The sequence below is a fragment of the Hippoglossus stenolepis genome, chromosome 11 (genome assembly GCF_022539355.2).
Source record: "Hippoglossus stenolepis isolate QCI-W04-F060 chromosome 11, HSTE1.2, whole genome shotgun sequence".
Lineage (NCBI taxonomy): Eukaryota > Metazoa > Chordata > Actinopteri > Pleuronectiformes > Pleuronectidae > Hippoglossus > Hippoglossus stenolepis.
Window position 1 is genome coordinate 6,341,487 of NC_061493.1, and position 19,683 is coordinate 6,361,169.

The window sequence follows — 19,683 nt, forward strand, 5'->3', positions numbered from 1 at the left end:
CCTTATATCGACTAAACGCACGGACCCTACACTTGTCCAATCTGGACTAGATGATCCCTGAGAGTCTAAAGAATCTTCAAAACACAGAATCATATTTCTGAAAACTTTATTGCTATTTAGGAAAATAGTATTCGTTGGCATTTCCCTGTTTGAAAAAAAAAACACTGGCTATTTTGAACCAGATCCCATAATTATTACATCTAGACTTTTCAAATCTGGACAAAACTATCCAAGAGAGGCTAAAGATTATTTAAAACACTGTTGCAGATTTCTAAAACCAAAGCCACATTGGATCAGAGCCAGATGGGGAAAAAAACAGTACACCAAATCAAATCTGGACAAGCTGATCCCAGATTATAGATAATAGAGTAATTGAAGAATAAGAACACTTATGGTTAAATGATGATGCTTCTAATAAAGGCAGGGGAAAGGCTATAAGTGAGGGTGGTAACAGTGACAGTGAGTTTGACCAGAGGAGGGAAAACAACCATATTCTTTTTTTGTAAATATCAATAAAATTTACCAATATATGAATCTGTTCTGATTGCATTTCAAAAGATAAACATAGAGTTGTATAGTAATGTTTATAGAAGGACCTCTTTAATTAAATTCAAAACAACCAATGAAATGTTGTGGCACAACCGTAAAACAATGTTCCATTTTTTGTACTCACATTTGAATAAGAGTTTCACAAGTAGTCTTTAGGATTTTGATCTGGCCCTGGTCTGATCAGATTATAAATTTCATAAATCTGAAAGATAATCTTTGTGCTCACTGTCTATATGTAGTGGTTTCTGATCAGAATCAATTAATCAAAGATTGTACAACTTTGAAAAGAGGTTGGAACAGGAAAATCTGCTCATCGGTCCCTTAACCTCTCCCTTAACTATGGCAGCGGAAGTAACCAATCGGAAGCTGACTTCAGTGTTGTGGAAGCTGTGTTGTGTTCGGTTTTAAGGTTCCGCAGATTTTTGCAAAGTTTGTTGTTTACAGAATAAAAAAACAATCATAACCAACATGTGTGCGGGGCCTGTTAAATAAATTTATTTTAAAGAACATCGTGTACTTTAAATGCCGAGAACACAGTATTCGTGTGATATTTGATGAGGGGGAAGTCGTCGGTGATGACGCTGTGTGGAGGAAGGCGTTGCTCGTCGCTCTCGCTGGAAACCGACTAGAGGAACGGAAAATGGCGGACCTCGAAGACGTTACGCTGGACGGGAGACCGCTCCAGTCCCTCCGAGTGGCGGATCTGAAGGCGGCTCTGGAGGAGAGGGGGCTCTCAAAAAGCGGCCAGAAGAATGCTCTGATCAAGAGACTCAAGGGGGTGAGTCCCACTGCTGAACCGCGGCAGGCAGCGAGCTAAGGTTCACGATGAGACGGGCTGATGCTCTCCTCAGGGCCGACAACCGAGCGCCCTCACCGCCGAGCCGCGGAGTGGAGTAGTCGCGCTCGACGACCACGAGTCGGCTGAAAAAATGCGTCGTGTGCGCATCGCTGCGGCCGAACAGTGCGTTAACCGTGCAGAATCCCACCGACCGTAGCAGGAGCGGGACTTCAGACAACTTAGTGGCTAATTTTGAAAGTATGCGACTGGGTAATGTTGTCCTGTTAGCTCGTTAGCTGCCCCGAGCTAACGCGGTAGAGTTGAGCGGTGGCCTCAGCGACGGGCTCGCTGCTGCTGCCGCTGTGTGCGCTCCCGTTAACGGCGCCTGTCCCTGGCAGTGTCGGTGTGCGCGAGTTTAACCAGGAGTTTGACCCTAAAGCCTTTATTTAACTGCTACGCAACTTTAATCAGCTAACACTGAATGCCCGCGTTATAATAATACACCTAAAATGTCCAAGTGTTGCTGTGTTCCGCCAAATTCCATATTAGTTGGAGCTAAACTGTACCCAGGCCCATCAGCTGCCATAGGTCCAGTATGGAGCCCGTTTGTTTACACTGCGACAGACATTCAAGCGGATCTGCTCCACAGTGGAAGTGTATGCATCCTTTTCTCTTTAAACTGGGGAGTCTGGCTACTATTTGTCCACTGAATTCTGTCGTGAAGGCAGAAAAGTGGTGTTTATATTAGCTTTTCCATGTTAAATGTTTTCACCCCAATGCAGCTCACGTCAGCCCCATCACATGTGAAATCTGAGCACTATGTTATTCATTTCAAGATGTATGATTTATTCATAAATGTATTCCCAGCTGTCAGACACCGTCAGAGTTGTAAAAAGGTGGAAGTCTGGTTGCACAGACGTTTACAGTTTAGGCTCTGGTGGCTCCTAAGTTACACTGTAATTACAGGTGACATGTTGCATTGGTTTACTATAGGAGGATAGGTTACTGTATAGTGGAATAGAAACATGCAGAGTGAAACTCTATCAGAATGTAGTTTTAGTCTGCTTTACTGGTCACCACTGTCCAAGATTTCTGGGACATTATGCCTTTTATTGTATGAACTGTTGAACTGGGGTGCACTGCGACGTAAAATACAATCAGCAGTATAGGTTGGTTGCTGTGTACCTAACAGTGAGTGTAAGGACAGAGATAAATGGAGACAATGAAGCGTTTGCTAAAAAACATGTAAAAAGTTTAACTGAGTTAGGTCCATTTCTTCATGCTTGCTGCCCATCTGTCATTATTCTCAGTCTGCTTGGCTTTTTTTTTTTTTTTACCACAGCTCGCAGGTTGCTTTGCCCATTAGGGTCTGATTGAGCCATGTGACCTTTACTGTGTTACTCGTTTGCTCCTGAGCAGGGAACCTTGTTGTTGACCATCCTCTTCGCTCTCTCCACAAGTGATTGGTTGCTCTCTACTTTAAGATGCGTGAAAGGCTAAATTCTTCAAATCTATATTCATTGAGGAAGAGAAGCGGCATTTCTGAACAGTTCTTATCCCAAGCTGATTGGATGCAAGGCCCACAGAGACTAACAGTACTTTGCCAAGGATGGAAATGTTCTCATTATTAGAATGAATATAGTGCAAAGTAGCATTTACATTCAGAAGCACCAGTTGCGGCCAGAACAACTCTTGAAGAATACCTGTCTGTTATTTACATTGAATCAATAAAGACTCTTGTCTCAATAACAGGCTCTTATGTTGGAGAATCTTCAGAGGACCTCCACTGCTCACATTGGCCTGCAGCCAAACTCTCAGGTAATTGTCTCCAAGATGCTTTTAAATTCATTTCAAAAGCAAAATTGTATTCACATCCAATGACCTCTTGCATATATAAGATAAAATGTGCATTGGCACAGTTCTCGTAAATGTCTGCTAATACAATGTTTAATTGGCCTTGAAGACTTGTAGCCAATTTTTAATGGTCTCTCTAAATTTAGATTGGTGAGGAAATGAGCCAGAACAGCTTTATCAAGCAGTATCTGGCTAAACAACAGGAGCTCCTGCGGCAGCGTCTGGAGAGGGAGGCCCGCGAGGCATATGAAACAAATGGTAAGTGTTGTCAAGAGTTGTACTAATTTGGTCATTATATACAACATTTTAATGATTTTATTATTTGTCTTTCATAAACAGATCAAGAGGACCATGCAGAAGTTAACAATAGTACCTCATGTCCTCCTCAAGCCCAGGTAGGATATCTATCAATCAGTCACATTTTCTAATCTTTTGCACATTTTTTACAATCATTTACATGGAAGAAAACTGGCATAGTTCTATGACAAAATAAGTCTCAGCTCCATTTCTCTTCTCACCAGGATGTCACACCAGCATTGCCTGAGCAGCACAAGCCACCGGGCCCCTCTGGTGGAGAGGGATTTTTTAGTGAAGGGAATGATGAAGAGGGTGATAGAAACAACGAGGCCGACATGTCCAGTCCTCCTGCGTCTGGCTCTGTGGCCATGCGTGTTCCTGGTGGTGAACACCGGCCAGAGAGGGGTTTTGCCTCCAGTGAAGTCGCAGCTGACAGCGATGATGACGATAGCGAGGAAGCAGAGGAGGATGGTGACGATGATGATTGGGACAGCGGTGCTCGTAGGAGAAATCTCAGAGAGCCAGCCAGAGTGCCCTCAAGCAGAGAGAGGTCTGGAGCATCCTGTCAACCCCAGCAGCAACACATCCCTTCCCTTTTGTCTCCACAGCTCCGCCAACCAACACCTCCACCCTCCCCGCCTCCAGAGTTATCATTCCCCTTGCCTGACACCCCTAAACAGAGCCCCCCTAGTCCAGATGTAGCTCCCCCTAGACACTCACCCAGTACCTCCAGCTCTGGCTCCTCTAGCAGTGGCAGCCGCAGCAGCAGCCCAGAGCCACAGAGGAGTGGGCATACTGAGCGAAAGCCCGGCCCACTGACCCTCCTGGCTCGTAAAATGGAGTCAGAAGGTGCGTTCTCAGGAGCAGGTTGGCACGGCGGTGATGGGGAAGGCGATAGGCATGATAGCAGTTCTCCTTCAGCCACATTGTTTCCTAGCAGAGGGCCTCCAGAGGGTCTGGTATCTGCCATCACTCACACAGCCAACACTGCAGGCCATATGCCATTTCCCATGATTCCAGGCACCAACCAAGGTGTCACAGGGGCACATTCAGCCCATATTCAAGTACCTGTGAGTGTACTTAAAGCCACTGCAACAGAAGAGAGGGACAGACAGAGGGACTTGGAGATAGAAAGAGAAGAGCTTGAGAGGCAGAGAAAACTTGAGCAAGAGAAAGCAATGGAGTTAGAGCGGGAAAGAGCTCTTGCACTAGAGCGTGAGGAAAAGCAGAGAGCTTTGGAGAGAGAGAGAATTGAGCGACAGCAGGCCTTAGAAAGAGAGGAACGAGAAAAAGCCTTACAGAGGGAGAGAGCGCTTGCTCTTGAGCGAGAGAGAAAGGAGAGGGAACTTGTCCTTGAGCGAGAGAGACAGGAGAGGGAACTTGCTCTCGAGCGAGATAGACAGGAGAGGGAACTAGCTTTGGCTAAAGAGAGGGAGGAACGAGAGCAAGCCTTAGCACGAGAAAGAAAGGAGAGGGAACTTGTCCTTGAGCGAGAGAGGCGAGAGAGGGAACTACTAGCTTTGGCTAAAGAGATGGAGGAGCGAGAGCAAGCCTTAGCACGGGAGAGGGCCCTGGAGCGACAGAAGGAGCTTGAAAGACAGAGGGCTCTGGAGCAAGAGCGTTTACAGAGAGAAAGAGAGGATAGGGAAAAGAGAGAGAGGGAAGAAATGCAGAGGGCTATGGAGCTAGAAAGAGCTAAGACTTTGGAGAGGGAAAGGCAGGAGAGAGACAGGGCAATTGAGCAGGAGAGGTTGGAGAGGGAAAGAGCTTTGGAGGCTGAGAGACGGCAGAGAATTGAAAGAGAGAAGGCTTTGGAGCAGGAAAAGTTGGAAAGGTTCGAGAGGGAGAAAGCCTTAGAGCATGAGAGACTAGAAAGGGAGAGAGCCCTGGAGCAAGAGAGGATAGAAAAAGAGAAAGCTTTAGAACGGGAGAGAATTGAGAAAGAGAAGGCCTTAGAGCGAGAGAGAATTGAAAGAGAGAAAACCTTAGAGAGGGAGAGAATTGAGAGAGAGAAAGCCTTGGAGTTAGAGAGAATAGAAAGAGAAAAGGCTATACAGCAAGAAAGGTTGGAGAGGGAGAGAGCCCTAGAGCAAGAGAGATCCGAGCTTGAGAGGAAGGAAAAAGAGAGAATTGAACGAGAGAGGGTAGGGAGAGAAAAGGCCTTGGAACGAGAAAGGGAGGAAAAAGAGAGAGCAGAGAGGAAGGCAGCTCTGGAGAAGGAGAGGATGGAGAAGGAAAGAGCTGAAAAGGAGAGGAAAGAAAGGCTAGAGAGGGAGAAACTGGAACAGGAGCGAGCCTTAGAGAAGGAGAGGAAAGAGAGAGCCCTAAAGGAAGAGAGGGAAAGGGCTCTCGAACGCCAACGAAAAGAAAAAGAGGAACAGGAGAAAGAGCAAGCTAGGATGGCTGAAAAGGAGAGAGAGAGTCACCTCCCTCCATCCAAACGTGGCCGTGACATTGGTCTCACCCCCCTGCCCACTCCTCCCTCCCTCTCCACAGGACCAGCTAGAAAATTATCGACTGAGGCAGGAGCACAGGAAGATGTCCATGCTCAAATACCACGGAGTGAAAGCCAGGCAGCAGAGTCCAGTGCACCCATGTCACCAACACCTCTGTCACAACAGTCTTCATTTAAGAAGTTCCGGTTCTTAAGGGACTCTCCAATTCAGCCACAGCCTTCCTCCACTTCCATGGTTATCAAGCGGCCCCGGACCTTCTCTGACACCCCCCAGCCCCAGGCCTCACCTGTCCTCTCCCCCTCCAGTGTTACGGAACAACAACAGCAGGGAGGACACAGGCCCTCTGCTGAACAAGAAGATCGAAAGATGCAGACAAAACCAGAGGTTGTCGCTGGGCCACCAGGACCCACAAAAAACGAGGCTGCAAAACCCGTACCAGATGACAGAGAACAGGCAGATTCAGTGAAGGCTGAACATGCTGCCAAGGATTCCACCCAAAAATCTAAAGTGGATGAAAGCAAGAGTCCTTCAAGCCCACTAGCCCAGCGGGAGGGTAGGGATGCTAAGAAGCAAGAGAAACAAACAAGACGAAGATCAACGTCTAACGATTCCTCTTCCTCAGAGTCGGGCTCTGAGTCCTCATCATCTCGGTCTTCTAGATCGTCTGCATCTTCTCAAGAGGAAACTTCCTCCTCCAGAAATAGAAGGGTAAGTGGTCTGCCAGGAACCTCTTTTTCCTTGACAAACGGTGCTTCTCATTGGATCACATTAGATATAATTTAGATATTTTTTTTCACAGGCAAAATCTAATTTATATTAATGTTAAGTAAAATCCAATCTGTGCAATTGACATACATTTAATACGAATTGACAGCCCTTGGCTCACACCTTTTGAAATGTACCATTTCAAGGTTCCATATGTTACACTTTTCTGGTGACTTTTCATTGTGACATCACAAAGATACACAATTTCTGTTTATGTGTTGGGTGCATTGAGCACATTGATGGTCTCATGGTAACTTTATTGGTGCTTTATAGTCATAAGACAAGTGTCACTTTCTACAGTGACTTAAATCAACACTCGATACAGGCAGCGAAAGTCGGGTTGGTATTGTTTAAGTTTGTCTGTCTGTGGACATATTTTGTCACTGGGGTTACATCAAATGAGATACAGTCACAAAAATGTATTTGAGATAAAAAATGAAGGCCAAGTTTGAAAATATGTTTTGTCCAACCCAAGCGCACAAACTACTCGTAGAACTGACTACTATGTACTTATGGGTCAGAATGTTAACATGTTGATGGGAGTTGTTGACAAATGATCCCCAGGACATTGCTCCCATAATGCTGATGTTTGCAGCAGGGAGATGAATCCTCAATCTGGATAATAGGACCAAAATGTTTGAAACTAACTTCTAACTTTACCCTGAGCGGTATTGCTTGATCATGATTGGATCAAACTAGTAACATGACACACAAATTTGGAATACAGTCAATAGCATATAGCTTCAATTAAAATAAAATAACAAAGTGATTTACATGTGTTATATGTGGGGGGGGGGAAACGAGTTCTGGTACATTAGTTAAGCAATGATGATATGGCACCACGTGCTGTCCCACTGCTTTAACGTTACATTAATTTACTCTGATGGAAGTGGATGGATGTCAGAGTGCTATTTGACTCCTCATAGTTATGTGTATGCTGCAAAAACACACATATGGAGGGAATTTATGTTAGCAATTAATTAATATGATGACATTAAAACATTACTGATATTGTGGTCTTATTTCTGCATTGAAATCTGCATATTAGCAGTGGCCTGTTTAGGAGCTGTGTTAGTGGTTTTGACACCTGAATGTTAGAAGATATTTGCATTCAAGTAAGACTTTCCTTCGCTAACCATGACATATATTGTCAACTTGAAACTCTTTCACTTGCCCTTTTGTGAGTGGTGTCCTACCTCTTATACGTGTATATCTGAATGCACCATAAAGCTTCTGGTGGTACATACTGCACACTTTCTGGCTTTTAATGTGAAAGCACCTCTGACAGTGGGATGACAGTGCAATGATGACGTATCTGACTTGGCCCTCAGATAAGGATAAATCTTTTGTTGAAACGCTGGTGGTCTCATCTTTTGTCTCTAGCATCTCTATTTATATCACTTTTGTATTACTCTAGTAATATCAATGCAGATTTTGTGTGTTCCTTTGTGGATAATATGTTGCTCTATTGTTATTCTCATAGGAGGTGAAACCTGTAAGAGACTCCTCACCACAGCACAGGATGACTGTGGAGATTCTTGCTGAGGGTTCTAAAGAAATCCCCAAAGCCACTCCTCTCAAAAGAGCGATATCTGGAGACATGAGTAACACAACTGCTGATGGAGACAGTCACATCAAGGTTAGTGGCTTTTAAGTTGAAACACAACCAGATTTTAAACATCCAGGAAAACCATGGATATTAACATCTTATCTAAAAATCTCAACTCCTAATAAGATGGGTGTTTCCTTAAATCAAGTTATACTGCGGACAAAACTATTGATGGCTTCACATTTGATATTTATTTTCCATCTGGTGGCATTACCTTAACAACCTCAATGACTTTGACATGCAGTACATTTTTCACATCATTCTCCATTTCCTGCCTTTTTAAATCCCTAGAAACCTTTCATTGAAGCTGCACCTGGAGAGGAGACACAAAGAAAAAGAACAGACAGTGAAAGAGAAGAGGAAAAGGACAAACAAAGGTCTGGTTTTCAGTTTGGGTCTTCTGAAATACATCCTATACATTGTCTGTGTGTGTCAGAGTTAGTGTCCTGATGGCACTTGATGTCGTCAGTCCCTTCCCCCTCCCTTAGAGACTATATTTGGCAATATACTAACGTGGTTCCATCCCTGTATGAGAAAAGATAAACATGTACATCACCTGGTTCGCAAAGATGGAATGTGTTTAGAAAAAAAAGACAAAATGCATTGTGTTTTAGCCGACCGCATCACTACTGAGCCAACAGTACTGTCAGGCAGTGTGTGTTTGTGTTTTTGGTGTTGTGGATTTGACGAGATGGGAGGGGATGGGATGTATCGGTTGCATCCAGTGTAGCCTGCTCTTGCTAGCTTTTCCAGGATTACCAACCCTGGCTTTAAGGTTTAAACTTTGCAGATGACATCAGTTAAGTGTTACAGTTTAGAGACAGGTATGTGAATAAGTGGTAGTAATTTGGATGACTATTTTAACAATGGTAGAGTTGACATATACACGTTCAAATCCACATTGACATAGGACTACCTCTCTGTTTTACCAATGTAAGAATTAATTTTACATCTCTGAACATCAGGCTTTTCCAAACAATCTAGAAGTGTTGATTACATATTTTCCCTTTTTAATAGTCACCAGACCACAACATTACTGAAATAATTATCGCAGTATATTTTTTATCAATAGCAAAATAACGAGTAAGTCTAATATCTATCGATATAATACTCAAGCATTGTGTAAGCGCAGTGAGGAGGTACAGTATAACACAATAGTTGATCTATCTCAGATTTGTAAAATGGTTTGTTGTTTAACATGTTTGTCATTTTCTGCAAAGGAGAGTTTAAAACCACAACCTTCACGTGGGAGGAAAAATCTGTATTTAAGCCTAGAAGAAATACTAATGTGACATTTATCATCATAATTATTGATGTAAATTTTTGGCCATATCACGTTGCCCACAAAAAAGCGGTTGTCAGTGTAAAATGCCAATTATTTAGTGGTGATTTTCTGTATGTAAAATACCCCAGGACCTTTCTTTAAAAACACTTAAAACACATGGATTGTCTTAGGAGATGCCTGGTATTGAATTTCCCATCAGGCGATTGATGAGGCTGCCTTGAAGCCGGTGTGGCTGAGAAGATGCGGGTCCTTTTCAGACAGAATCTTTTTTTTTCGTTCGTTGCAATATGGCCGTGCTCCGTCGATGCTCTTAGCTGCCGTTACCGGCCTGTGTTTGTTTTTCCTTCCATACGGCGGCTCAGTCCCACGGTAGACGAGGCTGTGACCGTGGCAGGTTTGGGTTAGACAGGCGGTGCGGACATGACTGTGTGGTTCAGAGCAGAGAGGCATCTCTGCTGAGGGGGAGGGAGGAGAGACGGAGAGAGGCGGCCCGCGGCGCCGCAGTCCTCCCGGCAGCTGCAGCCTGAGCGCCCGCTGCCTTTTAAACCTTAAACCAACGAGTTAATTTTACAGTTAATTTGGGCGTGTGCGCGTCCGAAGATGGCCTGACAGCGTGAGGCGCGCGCTCGTTTGTCAGGTATTGTGAAGCTGCGGTGGAGCGTGTGGTCCTGGTCTGAAGGACTGCGGTGGCATGCGGTGCAGTCCTCCACTCAACGCGTGTGTGACTGTGGTCAACTGCGTTTGTGTGTGTGTGTGTGTGTGTGTGTGTGTGTGTGTGTGTGTGTGTGTGTGTGTGTGTGTGTGTGTGTGTGTGTGTGTGTGTGTGTGTGTGTGTGTGTGTGTGTGTGTGTGTGTGTGTGTGTGAGATAAAATCTATATTTGACAATGCATGACTTCTTGCATTAACACAACCTTTTGCCTAATTGATAAGTGTATTTAAAGCCCATTAACATGATATGTACATAATGATGTTAAAATATTGATCAATTACCAACATAGTTTACAATAGTTTTGATTACACACCCATGTTTTGAGAGGGATTACACACTGCTACTCTCACATTTATTATTATACTTAAGTGTCATTGACTGTAAAAGTTCATATTTTTGTTGTCATTGCTTCTAATATGGTCCTGTGGGTAGGATTTATGGGAATCTATTGGCAGAAATGAAAATTATATTTATTGCTATGTTTTCATTGATGTATAATCACCTAGAAGTAAGAATTGTTGTGATTTCATTACCGTAGCATTGTTTTCTAGTCATTATCTATCCTGTGAAGGCCTACCATATTCAAAATTAGCCCTGCCATAGATCCATAAGGAACAACAATTTAATTATAAATAGTAAACATTTTACACTTTTCATAATAACATAAGTAATCTATAACTTGGTGTGCTCAATGCTGTTTGTTAATGCACTGTTTGTCCTCTCGCTACAACGTGCTACTGCTATGGTCCATAATGTTTTTACCATCCATTCAGACAGACCTCATAGTTTCAGTTTGAGTCATGCAACGCATTTCTTTCTCTCATGCAGGAACTTATCTTTCACTCTTTAGTCTTTGTATCTGTCACTCAGAATCTATTGTGCAGGATTGACCTCCATGCATACCACCATAAATTGAATTGGTTCTTTGGGATCTTTTTATAGCTACACAGGGAGCTGGTCCGCTACCGTTATGTCACCTGAAGGGGAGGGTGAGATGAAGGTTATTCAGTTGGTTGCACTGTGCAACATCTACCACTAGATACCACTAAACTGTGCACACAAAACCTTTTTTAATTAGGAATTCATAAGTCTCATAGGCTGTTTTTTGGTCTGGTAACTAGTGTTATAAATATATTGAAAATAAAAAAAGTTCCTCTTTACTCAGCACCAACAGTCTTCTCATCTGTTCCCTCTTTTCTTGTTGATGTGTCTGTGTCACACTACGCAGGCAGGTGAAGGAGACTGGCATGGCAGAGTCAGAGAAGCTTCCAGAGAACAGCGAGGAGGTAAGGCACCTGAAGAACCACAAATCATGTCGGTCCGCAAAGCTGTCAGCAGCTGAGGATGTAGATGGATGGACCCATTTGAGTCTTTATAGTTGCTTTTCTGTTATTCGCACAGCTTTTTATTGGTCTTGATATAATTCACTATAGGTCATTTTAATACATTAAATAACATTTAATACATTTATTTTCTTTGTTGGAAATCTTTACTTATGATTTAACAAACTAGTCAGATGGCTTAATGAGCCAATTTCACAAGTGTTAGAATGTGTATGGGAAGTGACTTTTAGTTCTTTTCGCTGTTTTTAAAACCTTTGTTGACACTGTCGTAGGCAGAAACAGCAAGGGTGTTTTCTCACTGTGGCTGATGTTTAAACCCCAAATGATTGCTTTGTTATAAAGGTGCTCATGCCTCTTCCATTGCCCATTTTGGTTACCTGCAAACTACCTCTGCCACTACCACTTCTACTTCTACTACTACTACTACTACTACTACTACTGCTGCACCTGTTCCACTGTCCAGAGTTGGCCACAACTAAGCCTGGGAGGCTGCACTGCAGAGGAACACTCAAACAAACTCAACAAAAGCTTCCTCTTTTTCACGGATATGTCTGGCAAGCGCTATAGATCGGACCAGAAGATGCAAAGAAAGGGTTGGCCAGTCAATTTGGCCCCACTCTCTTCAACTTCGGCAGACTTATGTGACTTTGTGACCTTAAAGTCAACCTGCAGAAGAGACGGCAGTAAAGGACATGTGCTCACACGAAGTCAAGGCTGCTGTGAAACCTTCTCAACTATTATACACTTTTTAATTTTTACTTTTAACCCACTTGCAAAGAAATGTGGGATGTAAAGGAAATCTCATTTTACGTGGTTGGTGAACCGTAACATACAACAGACATTTTGGAATTTGTTAATCTGTCCGATTGGCATTCAGATTTCACCAGCAAATTCCCATCTTGGATATTAAATGTTTTAAACAAGGCCAAAGCTTTTATCTGGACTCAATGGACTTGACTTTTTTTTTTTTATCTGAAGATGGACTTATCATTTAGGCCCCTTCAACAGCCATTGTGATGCTTAGCGTGAAGTTACTGGTCCCCAAAAAACAGAACATGAAAATCAAAGTTCTGGATCATTGTGCACAGTGACTATTGACACCACTCATCTGGTCTGCTGCTGCTTCTATATCTTTAAAGGACTAATGCCAAAACATCTGAGGATGACCGCTCTGGCCAAAAGCTTCTAAGTTTCTACCCAAATGAACTATTGCACCCATCCTGCCAGCCAACCAGCTTTCAGATTTCCATCCAAACATCTCAGCCACCTTTGATTGGACCCTTGTTGCCTAGATACAGTACATGCAGTCGTGATTGGGCCATATCCAAACCAGTAAGGATCAGGTGTCAGTGGTACCAGGGGTTAAATAGATGTTTACTGACTGCTTAATTTCATAGTTATTTTGAAAATGCTTAGTTTCCAGTCATACTTTTTTTGGAAATGCTGATCTTAGTGGTTGCTCTGGTTTTTAATCCAAATTCTTCTAAAACTTCTCTGAAAATTCTTGGCCTTGATGTGTCTATTCAGACACAAAGTTTTAAAATAACCAAGTTTTTGCAGTTGGATTTAAACTGCAGTATTTACACCAGATCATTGTTTGTTTGATGGAGACTGCAACTACAGTTTACTCTTAAAAAAAAAAGACAGTTATTTTCAGGAATGTATAGTTGTAGATGATCAACATATTATTAATTATGGTATAGAGTTAACTTGGTGCCATCAGTAGACTTGAATTAAGATAAGACCCTGCACAGCAGTTTCTATCATTCACTTTCAGTCCCTACGTTTCCCCCTTTCTGTTATTGTTCCACCTTTCCTCCAACCTGCCCATGAATATTTGTTTTTATCCACATTGTCTGTGTCTGCCTCTCACCTCTCCCGTGTGTTTTGGCTTTTTTTTTTTCTATCTTGTGTTTCAGACACCAAAGGCCTTCTCAGCTCGTAAGATCTCTCTTAGCAGTGAGTACTCCACCAACTTGCTCTCTTCTTTTTCAGTATGTGTCTCTGACTGAATAGTTTTCGTCTCATGTAATTATGTATAGACTTGTTGGTAAACTCAAGCATGCTTGACTGGGAAGTGAATGGATATTCCTTATATGGTTTGTGGTCAAATCAGTTTAAAATTCCACTTACAATTTGTTCAAAGCTTGGTGCCCAAGGTGACAAGCCTAATGTGTATTAAATGCATAATTAATCTGTGGGGAAATCATCTGTATTTCCAAAGTATGCCATCAAAACACTATTGTGTGCATGAGATTGTGATGTTATGTTGTAAAAGTTTATGGGAATTAATTGGTTAGTTCATTTATTTGTTTTGTTCTGTTTTTTTCCCCTCGTCAATGCTAGGCAACAAATTGTCGCCAGGCCCTGGCAGTGTGGAGGGTGAGCAAGAGTCTGGGGCTGCGGCCGGTCGCAAGAGGCGGTGGGGTTCCAGCACAGCTGTCACTGCCAAGAAGCCTTCCATCAGCATCACCACAGACTCACTGAAGGTACTTGCAGCATGTAAAAAATGATATTATGTTGTGGTTACCATTTATGCATTTGGGGATGGTGAGGTGAACCGTAAAACACTTCCACTGCTTCTGTCTTTGGTGAATGTAATGCTTGTTCACTATCTCAATCTTTGCCTCAGTCTCTGATCCCAGACATCCGACCATGTCTTGGTCAAGAAGCAATAGTGGATCTGCACCCAGAGGAAGCTGTCCTCTCTGGGGTTGAGGATGAAGAGAGGGAACGCTCTGACCAGGACCTTCAAATCCGTCGCACTGTCACACAGGTCGGTCTTCAAATTCATTGATTGAATGCCAGATGAGGAGCTTTCTTTACTGTGAAATGTTGAGTGATTATCAGGAAAGTCTGACTTTACGTTTTTATTGAGAAATGCTTATGTTGATCCCTTCCTTTATTGCAGGTGGTGCACTTGGAGAGCAAGGAGAATGGACAGAAAGAGGTGAAGAGGAGCAGACATGAGGAGCTGGAGGAGGAAGATCTACAGGGAGAGAAAGACAGAACAATGACGCTTGAAGAGAAGATGGACACCTCATTTCCTGGAGCAGTGGAAACCCAATCACCATCACATACAGGCCATGATGTAGAAATCAACACTGGTAATATAACCATCAAAAACTGTCTTCATCCAGTTAGTTAGGTCAATTACAATAAAATCCTGAAAATCTATTTTCTTTCATGTAACTATAGTAACAGTACATAATCTGCATGCTATACTTCACATGCTGCAGTTTTCTCATTTAAGTATAGGCAACAAATCAGGACCCGATTTCTCTTATGATGGATTTTTTTGGAGTATTTATTGAAAAAAACTTAATTAGAAAACAGAAAGGAAAGTCCAGGTGCCATAACATAATAAGCACTATAAAGACTCTAGTGTTGACTTTTTCCCACTGTCTTTATTCTAGTGACCCCCAGCGACACCCTCATTCGTCGCTCCATCAGCCAGCAGAAAACGGGTGTCTCCATCACAATTGATGACCCGGTCCGCACGTCCCAGCAGCCTTCACCGCCTCGTGGCAAAGTCTCCAACATAGTTCACGTCTGCAACCTGGTGAGATAACACTTAACTACCCATGCATATTTTGGCTCCAGTCACTAACTATAAGGTGATTTATTTATTTATTTAAATATTTTTTTCTTTTTCTTTCATATGGTGATTTAATCATTTGTATCTCAGTAATGCAGGTTTTATGTAACTTATCCTGGTTCGGAGATGACTATAGAATTTGTAACATAAGAAGATCATGATACCTAACTAGGGATTAACCGATTTTACCATAACCGTAAGAATTGTATCAGTTGTCTCAAGCTTAATTAGCTTAAGACAACTGATATGACCTGCCATTGGAATTTGAAATGGTAAAAACAATGATCAACTCCAGCTATGAATGAAAAGGTGCTTACCGCGTATCCAGGTTGCTTTGGAAAACATAGTTGGTTGATGGGAGACACTGGCAGAAATCCTGCCACATTGGTGGGCACTTGGACGGTCAAACGTTTTGACCAGCCCTGTCTGCCTCCCCGCTCTGTGTGCCTATCATTTGGGGTACACATGAGAGAATGCTATATGCATTTGCTGGAACTGGGCTCGTTGATAAGTCACAATATGGCCAATAATTTATCTGGGCTCACTGACTCATAATAATATGGCAATGTCTGCAGTGGAGCGTAAATGAAAAAGCTAATAAAATCAACGCTTGTTATTTTGCTCACACTATCATTCGTTGTGTAATTGCTCTGTAATGTTCTTTAGGTGCGGCCATTCACTTTGGGGCAACTGAAGGAGTTGCTCAGCCGAACAGGCACCCTGGTGGAGGACAGCTTCTGGATTGATAAAATCAAGTCTCACTGCTATGTCACTGTGAGTTACCTAAAGCATGTTCTTGTGCTAGTGCTGTAGGTCTGAACCATTTCTTTTTTACCTGTGGACGTTTTTTTCTATCTCACGGAGCCTCGGTCTTCTATCTGTGTTTAGTACTCGTGCTCAGAGGAGGCTGTTGCCACACGGGAAGCTCTTCATGGAGTGAAATGGCCTCAGAGCAACCCAAAAGTCCTTAGTGTGGACTTCTGCCAGCAAGATGAGGTAAGACCTCATTACTAATAGCCTGTAATTGTCTCTTGTGCCCACAATGCTCAGTCATCTGTAGCCTGACAATATCTCTACTTTCTAGCTGGACTTCCACAAAGGCCTGGTGACAGCCGACAGAACTGGAGCTGAGGAACAGGGGCCTGGCACTGGTCGTGGTCGAACATCAGGCCTGCCCTCTCTCCTCCCTGAGCGAGACCAGTGGGCTGAGCGTGAGCGTGAAATGGAGCGCCGGGAGAGGGCCAAAGCAGAGCGGGAGTGGGATCGTGACAAGGTCAAAGAGTTCGGCAAACCCGGGTCAGAGAAGGAGGGAGGTCCTAGAAGGTCGCGCTCCCGAGAACGAAAACGTAAAGAGAGAGGAAAGAGCAAAGAGAAAAAGACTGAAAAGAAGGGTAGGTACATGCAGACTTGGGATTAGACTGTATATGCATTAGAATGAAAATAGACCTGTGTTTATTATTTTGTCCGTTTTCTCTGGCAGAGAAAGCAGCTGAGGATCCTCCAGCAAAGCTGCTTGATGACCTGTTCCGAAAAACTAAAGCAGCTCCTTGCATATACTGGCTTCCACTTACCGATGAACAGGTGAGACACAAACTAGTTTATATGGTCTACTTGCTTCTCATGAATAACTTCAACACATGACCTAGATATTTAATTCAATGTAAGACTTAAAATATCCCACATTTTTTTCATTTTAGTTTATCCAGCGAGAAACTGCCAGAGCAGACCGGGCGAAGGAGCGAGAGAAACGGAGGAAGGAGCAAGAGGAGGAGGAGGAGAAAAAAAGGGAAGAAGAGCGCAAAGAGAGGATGAAAGCTGGAGGTGGAACAACAGGAGACCGGAGTGAGGGTGAGAAGGACAAGGACAGAGAAAGAGACAGAGAACGAGGTAGAGACAGAGACAGGGAGAGGGAGAGGGAAAATGATAAACGCAGGGATGGCTACAGAAGGCAGGGGGGCAGCGGGGCAGGTGGCGGCGGCAGCCGACGCTCACGCAGCCGCAGCGACCCGCGAGAAAGGCGGCGCTAACAGCCTATCACCTGATGGAACTGTCCTAGAGACCCCCCGCTTCCATTTGCCTTTCACTACATGTACTTTGTTACAACTAATACCCAACAGAGGACCAACTGATGTCGTCACCATCTCTCAAATTGTCACCTTTTTTAGAGCACATCTGCACCCACACACAGTCTTGCTTAAAGGGGACCATGTTTTTTGCAGTGTTGTTTCCCAGAGTGCTGTACGTCTTGCTCTTGTCGAGGTTTGATATTTTGTTCCTTCTAGATTTGCCTTTTTCGTTTTTCTTTTTTTTTCTTTTGACAGCATAGCAGTATGGCACACTGGGTGATTTTGATTATTTCCCTCAATGTTACCCACTTACCCCAAATTGTAGGTGCCAATTCTGATTTGCAATCAATTGTTGTTGCCTCAGTGTTTTACACTTGATTTGGATGAAGAATCCTTTTGTTGCTGCATGTAATTCAAGGCTCTCGTTGCCAGTCCTGCCCACAGAGAAAACTCAGCCCTTTGTGCAGAGGTGTGTTTGGCATTTTGTACAGACATAAAGAGATTACTCAAAATCAAGTCTTTAAATGAGGCAGCTCTGGGATATTTTTGGACAGGTGTGGAATAACTATTAAGGCAATGAAATGTTCCTCTCTCCCTTTGCTTAGTGAAGGAGATGAGACGAATCTGTGCGTGAGAGTCTCCCTGTTGCACCTGACACAAGTCCTGATCATGTCCTTATTGCTTCTCTTCCTCCTCCCATCTTTCCTCCTCTTCCTCCAGTTCTCTTAGCCTGTCATGTCCATACAGGCTCAAGAGCGGAGGTCGCATTATAAGTTTTCTCAACATTGGTTTTAATATTGTTTTTTAATCGTAATTTTTCATTAAGTACAAAGGTTTGTTTTCATTTTTTAATTTCTTCTTTGAGTACGCCTATCAGTGGTGAATGTACAAATAATAAAAATTGAAGTTTGAAATTATTGTAATGTTTTTTCATTGTTCTTGGGAACGGCATATCCATCTAGATAGATACTGGGAACAGCTTAGTTTGGGCTAAGTACACAAAAAGTTAAATCGGTGGTTGCATATAGAATCCACAAGGTGTCAGTCATACAACATTGTGGCTCGGCTCAGTCATGACATTTGACACAAGGAGAAAGGGTTCATGCAGTCAAATGAATTTCTGAATATGACGGGGAATATTATACATGTACAGCCTGCCAAAAACTTTAGTATTCTCAATCTTGGTAAATGACACTTTTCCTCATTGTAATGACTAATAGAATTTTCTTTCATTTAACAGCTATGTGGTTGTCGGGAGCATTGACCCTCTTCCCCACCTCTCTGCGTCACCCACCCGTTTCTTATCTCAGTCCATAATAAATCATACATTTGCCCTCTTCTGTTGCCTTGTTCCACCTCTGCAGTCTTGACGTTCATCCTGCAGAGCTCAGCAGTGCTCCTATGTAATTACAGCCCTATGGTCGCTGAGCATAACATTTTTCCGCCCTGATGCAACTTAGTGTGTCTGGACTCTGTGTGGACCAGTGAATCCTTATCCCTGGCATCTCTCTGGCTGCCTCAGAAAACATTTATAAGTCCAGCCTAGTTGGAATCAGAGCCAGAGAGAAAGACGTCTTCCACCTCTAATGACTGTGTCTCTAGTTCCCTGATGATAGTTTGACGATGAGAAAAAGCTTATATTCGAGTAGTGAAGCATTTGTCAGAGTATCTTGAGTGAAATGGAAATAGTTACTGTTGAGATGTAGGATCCAGTGTTTTGAAACTAAATCAAGGAAGGCAAGCTAATGACTATCAATAAGCCTACAACACAGTTTTCTCAAAATAATTTTGCCCAATTATACCTTATGTGTTGAATGGATAAACTATATTATTGTGATTTTAATGTGGGACTAGAGGAATGGTTATTTAATTTAAAAAAATGTATTAAATTTATATCCAATGCTGGAGGGAAATATAGGCTGGCAGAGCTAGTTGCTAACCTTTGGTGCTTGTTAGTGTGCAGTGGGTTTAGAGCTTTTTTTAAAGGAAATAGCTGTTTCCCGCAACAGGAAATGATGTTGATTGTGAACCAAAACAAGCATGTTCACCCAGGTGTCACGTTTTTATCAATGCCGATCAAAGCTGGAACAGATAAAAACCTGTCTTCTGCATTGTCATTTGACCTGGGAGTGAATGAAGATTAAATCCATTCCCATTACTGACAAATGCTGTATGTAAGTGTTTTTTTTTTTTTATCAGTGGAAAAGTTACTTAACAGATTTCCAATTGAAACTTCAAAGGATGGTTAAGATGTGAAGTACTGGTCCCACCAAAGAGGACAACCAAGGCTCTACCCGGAGTTTATTTGGCGCCAGGTCTAAAAAATTCCAACATTTTTCTGTTGCTCCCATCGAAGATATATTCCGACAGCTG

At 42.9% G+C, this 19,683-nt stretch overlaps 1 protein-coding gene across 1 annotated transcript; it reads left to right on the top strand.

The window, feature by feature from the left end:
• The first annotated feature begins 1,160 nt into the window (after positions 1-1,160).
• Positions 1,161-18,224, top strand: acin1a (apoptotic chromatin condensation inducer 1a). Its single transcript, XM_035169486.2, has 18 exons — positions 1,161-1,327; positions 3,080-3,145; positions 3,328-3,439; positions 3,521-3,576; positions 3,703-6,642; positions 8,183-8,338; positions 8,600-8,685; positions 11,532-11,589; positions 13,566-13,605; positions 13,993-14,135; positions 14,279-14,422; positions 14,558-14,753; positions 15,063-15,208; positions 15,911-16,018; positions 16,133-16,240; positions 16,329-16,635; positions 16,725-16,825; positions 16,942-18,224. Exons 1-18 carry the CDS (start codon positions 1,190-1,192, stop codon positions 17,269-17,271), a joined length of 5,235 nt encoding a protein of 1,744 aa, XP_035025377.1. The 5' UTR covers positions 1,161-1,189; the 3' UTR covers positions 17,272-18,224.
• Positions 18,225-19,683: the final 1,459 nt, after the last annotated feature.

What these genes read in the sequence shown, in the direction of transcription:
- acin1a (XM_035169486.2), top strand. Translation starts at nt 1,190, where the DNA reads ATGGCGGACCTCGAAGACGTTACGCTGGACGGGAGACCGCTCCAGTCC. An exon ending in ATGGAGACAGTCACATCAAG is followed by an intron (nt 8,339 to 8,599) that starts GTTAGTGGCTTT and finishes TTAAATCCCTAG; the next exon opens with AAACCTTTCATTGAAGCTGC. An exon ending in TAGTTCACGTCTGCAACCTG is followed by an intron (nt 15,209 to 15,910) that starts GTGAGATAACAC and finishes AATGTTCTTTAG; the next exon opens with GTGCGGCCATTCACTTTGGG.